Source organism: Phoxinus phoxinus (assembly GCF_949152265.1).
Source record: "Phoxinus phoxinus genome assembly, chromosome: 16".
NCBI classification, from domain to species: Eukaryota; Metazoa; Chordata; class Actinopteri; order Cypriniformes; family Leuciscidae; genus Phoxinus; species Phoxinus phoxinus.
In genome coordinates this window covers 11,171,363-11,181,131 of record NC_136891.1, presented here as the reverse complement: position 1 = coordinate 11,181,131, position 9,769 = coordinate 11,171,363, and the positions used below count along the sequence as shown (strand labels likewise).

The 9,769-nt window shown below is 36.0% G+C and overlaps 1 protein-coding gene across 1 annotated transcript; it reads left to right on the top strand.

Moving 5' to 3' along the window:
- The first annotated feature begins 54 nt into the window (after positions 1–54).
- On the top strand, positions 55–8,599 carry ntmt2 (N-terminal Xaa-Pro-Lys N-methyltransferase). Its single transcript, XM_079584123.1, has 6 exons — positions 55–174; positions 1,107–1,221; positions 1,332–1,579; positions 4,404–4,576; positions 5,362–5,614; positions 7,121–8,599. Exons 3-6 carry the CDS (start codon positions 1,405–1,407, stop codon positions 7,375–7,377), a joined length of 858 nt encoding a protein of 285 aa, XP_079440249.1. The 5' UTR covers positions 55–174; positions 1,107–1,221; positions 1,332–1,404; the 3' UTR covers positions 7,378–8,599.
- Positions 8,600–9,769: the final 1,170 nt, after the last annotated feature.

Here is a 9,769-nt window from a genome sequence, read left to right as displayed (position 1 = left end):
TATGTATCGATCAGTTGATGTGCCTTTAAACTTTTGTTGGATTTTATTTTTTTTATGTCGATGGAGATCTTTCCTGGGCGCAAATAAGTGCATGCGAAAGCTTTGGATATCTTGCTGAATGTATTAATTCGAGGCTCATAGCAGTTTAAATTATCACACCATTTACAATTGGAAGTGAGTAACTGACTTACCCTCTATACTAGATTAGCTTGTGCAAAGTATAGCTGTCAGTTCTAATAAGACAAATAATACTTTTTTACCACCAACCTAATGTTTATACAATTTGCTGGACTAACAAATATCTTGCTAAAAAGCAAGTTAAGGCAGGACACCACATTGTTTTTTCATGGAATGTTGAATTTAGAAATTTTTGACAATTTTGTCTCTATAGGCTAACCTCTCAGACTACTATTAGTATCCATGATACACATTTAACTAAGTGTTTATTTTATTACACTTACATTTTTTTGGATCTGTACATTTTAATTACAATATTAATCTTAAAAAGCACTCAAACTAATTATGACAATGTTGGTTCGGGTTTTGTGGACTGACTTTGTAGGATCAACATTATCTATAAACAGTGTTCTCTAATTGCATTGAGTAAGCATTTCCAATTTAAGCACTGGTTCAGTTTTGGTTCACTGAATATCGAACATCACCCTAAGGTGATGATGATTTGGCAATTAATCCAAATCTCAAAATGAATCATATGAGTAACACGGCTCATGAGCTGACATGACTAAACATGAGAGGCATGATATCTTATTCATATTTTTTCTCTCTGGTGCACTCCCTCTCTCTCTGCTTTCTCTTTTGGATTTGCATGTATAACTTAAAAACATTGCATTTTCTCAGTTGTATGTTGCTATTGTAACATATGGTTACAATGTCAATGCATACAGATTGTAAGCAGCAACAGCATGTTCAGATTATATCTGTCTTTGATCTTTCCTCACCACCTTAAACTTGTCAGCAATACTGTGTATACAAACATGAGAAGGCTGTGCTAAGAATAGCTACTACATAAGCCACTTGTCACTAGCTGTGAATGAATGCACAACCTTCTGGGTCATGTGTTGGTATGCACTGATTTGTCATTCTAGATGTGTTGTGGAACTTGGGAGAAGGAGCTTCTTCGAGAACTGGAGAAGGCACCACCCCATTCTGAGGCAATCTTACCAGTCCCTTTTTCATTCAACCACCCCAGGCCTAAAGCAGGTGATCTGAGAAGATGTGGTAGTTTTAAGCATTCTGCTAAGAAAAGAACGCTTAACTGGTCAGTTACAGCTCCTCTTCCTACTAATATAGCAGCACTGTGGTGTCTTCAGCATTTCTTCCAGAGACCCCAATTGAGTCACACGTTACCACATACACTTTGAGTCACTTTGCAGAAGATACAGAATGTCTAATTCCACCTCCGTCGAGGAGTTTAGCGGGACGCATCAAGCCTTTCGAGACCGCTGGGCGAAGACAGATGATGAGATGTGCAAACACAGTATGTCTTTCCACTTGCACAATACTCTGAGGAAGGAGTTCTTCGCCAGCTACCTGTACCTCCTGGAGAAGATTCCTCTGGGTAAGAAATTTTGGTTACACTTTATTTTACAGTACATGTATTACAGTAAAGTTACCCAAGAAAGTACTGGTAATATAAGGTAACATGGGTTAGGTTAAGGGATACGGGCAGGGTTAGTACCAGTTATTGTAATTGCTTTAATAACTAATTGCATGCAGAACAGGGCTGTAAAATGAAGTGCTACCGAAATGTTTGTGTGAATTATGACCCTTTAAAGTATTCATTGCAAAACCTGTCTGCCCAAACCCACACACTGTACAAAGATTTTTCAATCTGCATCTATTAATATTTATGTTACTGGTATGTCTCGATCAAAATTACATTTACATATTTGTGATGATATTTTGAGCAGATACTGGTGAACAGCTATACTTAAACATCAATATCCAACCGATATTCACTGTACAGTATAGGCCTACATATTGTTCATTCATGCAATCAATGTACAGACCCATGTTACTATTTTAAGCACAATTTCATAAACGTGTATGCATGCTGCATTATTTACATTCCACTGAATATAAAATAGACTTGATTTGTGTGTTAGCAACAATGACAGCTGACTTTACAGGCTTTGTAGATGGTGATTAAGTGTTAAAGGGATAGTTCACCCAAAAATAAAACATTCTGTCTTCATTTACTCAACCTCAATTTGTTCCAAACCTGTATGAGTTTCTTTCTTCTGTTTAACACAAAATAAGATATTTTAAAGAGTATGGTAACCAAAAAGTCAATAGGCCCAGTATTTTTTCCATAGCCTACTATGGAAGTCAATGGTGCTCCACAACTGTTTGGTTACAAACATTCTTCAAAATATCTTCATTTGTGTTCTGTAGAACAAGAAATTCATACAGTTTTTGAACAACTTGGGTAAGTAAACGATGACAGAATTTTTATTTTTGGGTAAACTATCCCTTTAAGGTTGGTTAAGCATTAAGAAAAACAATTGTTCGCCTTTAAGCAACCGTGAATATCATACAATGATTTGGAGTTCATAAACAATTTTGTTATGTTGTGTTGTTGACAGTAGTCTTTGTCTGATGAATGTGAGCTTGTGTTTTCACTGGTTCACATATTTATTTAATCGGGTGGGTAGTGTAAACTGTGGAAACACGTAATCCAGTCTGTCAGTGTTACGGTGAGTTGTTGGTTGGATTGAGAGGCCAGATTTCTTTCAACAGACACATCCATTATTTGTATTGTTACTGATGAGCTTCTTTTAAGAAAACGGATACATGAGACAGCACAAGGTTAATAAATGAATGACCACATAGGTAAAGTAAGATAAACCCTCAAATATACTTGACAGTTTATATTAAATTACATGTAAAGGAACAATGGGATATTTGAGGTGAAAATAAAGATAGTTCAAAATATTTGAAATAGTTTTTTATTTTATTTCAAACTTATATACTTTATATACTTTGGATGGTATAAACAGTAACCCAACTGAATCTCCTAGGTAATTACTAGCTAGCAATAGAGCTTGCTGTTATCATGCTAAAAGTAACTTTTTTTAACCATTTGTATTGTTTTAGTAAGCATAAGGAAGAACATAAAATTACAATTATTCAATGTTTGTTTTGCCTGGCCCATGCAAAGCATGATGGGAATTATAAATCCCCTGCCAACTTTCAGCAAAGCTGCATTAATGCAAGTGGAAATTATTAAGCAATGCAAATCTCAATGCGAACAGAATAAGTCAACTTAAAGTTTACAAATTAAAATAGCTTTTATTTAATTAAATTAAGCTTTTGATAAAAATTAATCTTGCTCAATCATTTTATGTAAATTGAGCAAGAAGCAAAAACTTATGAGTACATATGAGATCAGCTTTTTGACCAAAAGGAAAGACAGTCATTCATACTTTTAAATGACCTGTTAAAATGAACTCAGAAAGTATTTTGTGAGAGCTTAAAAGAAAAATGAGTATTAATGTCTCTTTTGGACTTGATAGCTGAATTTAGCGGGTTGTTTTGTTGCCTCTTGACCGATAACGCAAAGCAGATTAAGGTATATATAGAGGACCAAGAAAAAATACACAGGACCAAAATAAAATAGTCCACAAGGAAACATTGCCCAGTGTTACTATCTTCGACTTTGGACTATACTAAACTTGTGGTTCACATGACAAACTCTGGCCTGCTCACAAATTCAGGATCACAGTCCATTCACTCTGCCAGTTTTCTCACTTATAGGACTTCAGCAAGGTCTTCCCGCTAATCATCTAGTGATCTGATGTTTGACTCGAACTTTCCAAGCATGTATTGACTTAATGACTGGTCTGTCCTTTAAGTGACCAGCCATTTGAGGGAGCAGATGTTCCAGCTGAACTTAATAATGTGGCATTAGACTGATGCTGACAGACTTTTGCATGTTGAATTGCTTCAAACCATCTAAACCCCTAAATGTGCCAACGACAAAGCATTCCTTACAAGCTAGAGAGAAAAATTTGGCATTAATTTAGTTAGTCGAAATTGAATATAATAATATTAACATTCAATATTATTATAATATTGACATTTAAAGGTCATCTGTGCATGGGGTCAAAGCATCTCAAGGGAAATGAAAAGAAGTTTCAATGCAGTTGTGTCTTCTCATTCACTTTTCACAACACCATTTAGTCATAATTAGTTATTTGATAGGTACCAGATATTAATAGCATTAAGAATGTTTTCATTCAGTTTATGGTGTGACATTGGAAATTCCAAGTTGCCTGTATTGATACTGTTGATATTGACAGTGTTGTTAAAAATTCTTAAAATAAACTGAGAACAGTTGTGAACTTTTTACTAAGTGATTGTATATGTTTGTTGCCTTACAGTGAAACTCTATGCAGTGACTTGTGAGTACATTAAAGGGGAGAAGCAGTTTTACTACAGGGCACAGAACTTCTACAAGGATGTCCCGGCGTCAGAAGAGGGCATGATGGGAGATTTTTTGGAGATATCTGAGATTGACCTTGAAGGCTCAAGACAGTTCCTGAAGAAATTTGTTGTAGGAAATTTTGCCTTTCTCATTGATACTGAATGTTTATTATTCATTGTACTTAATAGTGGCTGTGTATACATGAATAATACTGAAATACACTGTAAAAAAAATAATTGTACAAGTATAATTGGAGTACATTTTACAAGAAACCTTTTCCGTTTTCCTACTTCAAAATGTCATCGTTAATTTAATGTGTTACGTGCCATTTCTTTGTAATTAATTATTACAAAGAAATGGCAAGTAACACATTAAATGAATTACTTGTGAAATGTACTAGTCATTTCTGGTTCAAGTCTATTGTGGTTGTGTCCAAAAGTAAAAAATCTGTTAATCAGTTGAATGTAGTACATCAATTTATAAATATCAGACACAGCCTACACCATAAAAACTGATCAATTGACTTAACTTAAAAAAAGTGAGAAACATATTGCCTTAAAATTATTAAGTAAATAAACTTCATGCGTACTGAAAAAATGTAAGTTATGTGAACTTGATCACTTTTTATAGTGTATGACAGCAGGCAATTCTTTTCAATTGCATGTTGCCTTTGTAGTGTGCTCACACACACTCTTTAGATAGCAAGACATAAAGATCAAAAGAGCACACACCTTTACTTTTTGAACATGTGGTTCATTAACACATCCAAGTTGACAAATCGTATTCAGCTGTTGTGCAAAAACTTTGACCATGAACCTGAAGTCTTCAGATTTCTTTAATTTCTTGTGTTATAGCACTCGTTATTATTTTTGAACATCAAAAAGAACATTGGGTTTTTTTTTAATGGTCCCTAGGGTCCAGGAAAGACTGGCACCAAGCGAGCACTAGACTGTGGCTGTGGAATCGGGAGAGTTTCTAAAGGAGTTCTGTTTCCTGTGTTTGAATCCATGGAGATGCTTGACATGATGGAAGATTTCATCCTCCACGCTCATGAGTGTTACCTCGGAGATGACGCAGACCGGGTGGACGCATACTACCTTTACAATCTGCAGGAATTCATCCCAGCTTCAAATAGATACGATGTCATCTGGATGCAGTGGGTTACCTGTGAGTGGGTTTCTTGTGACCATTCAATAGTTATATCATGCTGTACGTTTTGCGGTAATGAGTTACCTACATTTACTCCTTTAATTTGACCTTTTTTCTGCCTGCCTACATCTTATTTTAGTAGTTGCAGGCTATCCTTTTCCATTTTCTGTAATGTGAGCAGCTGTATGCTAGTCAGGGTCTTTTGTTGCAGTATACAGTTTCAGATCTCCCTGACTGCAGCCTATGTGTATATTTGACACCGATGACAGAGATATCTATATGAAACTGCTTAAAACCATATAAAGACTTAAGATAGTACATGAACTCCTCGTGGTGACAGATTTTTTTAAGACCTAACTGAAGCAACTCACAATCAACTTATATTATTATATACAGTACCAGTAACAACTTAGTGATTAAGCATATGACTCAAACGGCCATTCAAGAAGAAAAAGTAATTAATTAATTAATTGTTTAATTAATTGTATATACAGTAAGCAACAGCAGTAGATTTTTTTTTTTTTGACAGGTGTGGCATATACGCTCACTGGCCACTTTATTAGGTACACCATGCTAGTACCAGATTGGCCCCCCTTTTGCCTTCAGAACTGCCTTAATTCTTCATAGCATAGATTCAACAAGGTGCTGAAATCATTCCTCAGAGATTTTGGTCCATATTGACATGATAGCATCATGCAGTTGCTGCAGATTTGTCAGCTGCACATCCATAAACTAAATCTCCCGTTCCACCTCATCCCAAAAGTGCTCTATTATATTGAGATCTTAGTGAACTCATTGTCACGTTCAAGAAACCAGTTTGAGATGATTTGAGCTTTGTGACATGGCGTGTTATCCTGCTGGAAGTAGCCATCAGAAGATGTGTACACTGTGGTCATAAAGGGATGGACATGGTCAGCAATAATACTCATTTAACTCGTGGCATCTAAACGTTGCTCAATTGGCAATAAGGGGCCCAAAGTGTGCCAAGAAAATATCCCTCACACCATCACACCACCTGAACCATTGATAGATGCAGGACGGATCCATGCTTTCATGTTGTTTACACCAAATTCAGCCATTTTCACCCACAGTACTGCCGCTCACTCTATATTTTCTCTTTTTCAGACCATTCTCTGTAAAACCTAGAGATGGCTGAGCTTGAAAAGATCAGCAGTTTCTGAAATACTCAGACCAGCCCGTCTGGCACCAACAACCATGCCACGTTCAAAGTCACTTAAATCATCTTTCTTCCCCATTATGATGCTCAGTTTGAACTTTAGCAGATCGTCTTGACCATGTCTACACACCTAAATGCATTGAGTTGCTGCCATGTGATTGGTTGACTAAATATTTGCGATAACAAGCAGTTGAAAAGGTGTACCTATTAGTGGCTGGAATAATCTGGACAATCTACTGCAGTTGCTTAGTTTTGCATGAACAGTGCCTGTTTGTGGACATTTTAAATTTACACACTCCGTTTTTGTCAAGAATTACATCATTCATGAGCCATTTTACATTTCGCAGGTCATCTTACTGATAAGGACCTGATGGAATTTTTAATGCGTGCTAAGGAGAGCTTGAGGCCCAACGGAGTGATTATCATTAAGGATAACATGGCACGGCAGGGCTGCAAGCTGGACCCGATTGACAGCAGCATCATTCGCCACCTGGACATCATGAAGAGCATCATTCAGAAAGCAGGCCTCTCCATACTGGACGTGGAAAAGCAGGAAGGCTTTCCTGAGGCCATCGTACCTGTATGGATGATCGCCATGCAGTAAATGAAAGACATGGGTTAGAAGCAGAGAGTGTTTTTTAGATGGACGTGTTGTAGATGCACTTAGGTACAGTAGTAGATATATTATAAATGCATATTATGCTTTATCCCATTTACCAACTAACATGTCAGAGTGTAGTCATTTCAGTTTATGAACATCTGTTTTCCCCCCCAAAGTTTTATTTTTCCAGTAGCTTTTGCCGTTTTCAGACTGCTGTCATTGTATAGTGTAGTTTCTACTCATATTATATGTTTACTCATATAACATATATAGTGTTTATGGTTTTACCCATTTAGAAGTGCAAAAATGTTATTTTGGCTTTGACAGAAATCTTTAGTGAAGATTTTGTAAAATATAATTTCCATTTTTATTGAAATGGAACAGATAGGTGTATATAATTGTCTTGCCATTTTTGTATATTTACTGTAAAGTAAAACTAATTATTTATTTATTTTTTACAAAAAATAATGCTTTTGTCTATGTATTTTTGTGTGTGATTTAGAGTACAAAAATGTTAATCATTCGGAGTAATAAATAAAAGAAAAAATACAGTATATATTACATTGACATTTATTTTATTACAACATAATAACGACAAAGCCTTCGTTATTTTTACATGTGAGATGAGCAAAATATAAAATAACTTATAGCACTAGAGGATCTTGCTTACAATGCAGAAAATAATACATTTGTTGAGTATTGAGTAAATTGAGTAATTGTTGGATACTTCCATGCTTTTGGTGTCTTTGAAACAAATATTCTCTTCTCATATTTAAAGAAAGAAGGATAAATAATGTCAACAAGTTCAAAACTTCATTGTATTCCCCAAAACATGAAAAACCACACTGTTTAGGTAAATGGTTCTCAGATGGTGTCTTCGTAGAGAGGAAGGGAATTATCCCTGGTTTTGACAGACTCTTTTGTATCTGCCTTGGGTTCTGTCCAAATCTGTCAGAACGTGTCTGCATAAAGAGCATCACCAAGTCACCTCAAATATTCAGCGTGTAAGCCTCACAAAGATGTCTTGAGCGGTGCAGTGTAAAAATTCAAGCAGGTCCTTTTCGCCATGAATAGACTGTTTGTCAAGAAAAAAAAACGCAAACACTCACAGCACGCAATGCAGGCAGTCTGTTCTGTTTTTGAGTGATCTACGCTGGTTCTTTACCAAGCAAATTCCTTGCACTCACGGGATTTTGCAAATAAATTTTTCAAGGTTCCAAACACCCTCAGGCTGCAGTCGTATTTCTTTCATAAATCTCTGTAAATAGCAGCCAAATGTCTATTCGCCTATTCAGAAATGGTTAGCGTACCTGGCAGTTTCTGCTATCAAGTCTAATCTTTCTCGTTTCCCTCACAGGCAGTCTGGCAGCTAATGGTCTGTATTAACAGAAATAACATTAATAAATTTGGTCATATTAGAGCTGAATTGGGCCAAGCTCCAGGCACAGAGAGTCAAACATAACATTGACAGACAACTGGGAGTGTTGCACTGACACAGGTAATTATAGACAAATGATCTTGTGCCTAGACCTGGCAGTGGACAGCGACATCAAAATTCAGGTTTATTTCATTATTATTTCTCATTTTTCAAAAAGATGAATGCTTATTTGTGGTGTCAAAGTTTATGCAAGTTGCTTCAAATCTACTTTTAATCAAATTTAATAAGAATTTATGCTTTTCATAACTAGACTTTAACCCCCAAAGTTTAATAACTACAGGCTTGATGCTGAGAAAATTGGTCCTCAGGGTGAAATCCGATACAACCAATTGACATATTATGGTTTGGCGTTAGGGAAAGAAAAAATAATAAAAAAATGTATTTAAATCTCAAAATATTCCCTTTAAATCATTATGAAGGATTGTGATGATTTTGGGGCTGGTTCCTGCCAGAAGGGTGACAGAGTACAACCATAAACATTCACAGTTTGTTTTCTGGTGCGGACTCTCAAGCATATTCTACATGTCAGCTCAAAGGCCAGAGCTCAGTTACACCTACTTTTTATAGGTCATGCTGATATTCAATAGTTTATTATGCACTACCCCTATCATGTCCTGCTGATAACATCAATTTGATCTCCAAACTGTTCAAACTCTGACAAATTACAGCAACATGAAGGTTTTAAAGGGAATATCATTTTCTAAAATGTCAAATGCCTTCTAGTATCACAGTTTTAATATGCAGAAACTATGAGTTGATTCTACACAAATTTGCAAACACTGTGGCATTGTCAAATCTTGGAACAGCGGGCTATCAGGTTGGGTGACCAATGCTTTGGAAACGTTTATGACTGCATGTTAAAACCAGCATGAAACGGCAGTTGCAATCGTTTTTCGTCCCTATTGTGGCGTATGTTGCAGTGAAATGGTTTTTCGAATAGGATTAGTCCATCGTTGT

What these genes read in the sequence shown, in the direction of transcription:
- ntmt2 (XM_079584123.1), top strand. Translation starts at nt 1,405, where the DNA reads ATGTCTAATTCCACCTCCGTCGAGGAGTTTAGCGGGACGCATCAAGCC. An exon ending in CCTGGAGAAGATTCCTCTGG is followed by an intron (nt 1,580 to 4,403) that starts GTAAGAAATTTT and finishes GTTGCCTTACAG; the next exon opens with TGAAACTCTATGCAGTGACT. An exon ending in CTGGATGCAGTGGGTTACCT is followed by an intron (nt 5,615 to 7,120) that starts GTGAGTGGGTTT and finishes TACATTTCGCAG; the next exon opens with GTCATCTTACTGATAAGGAC.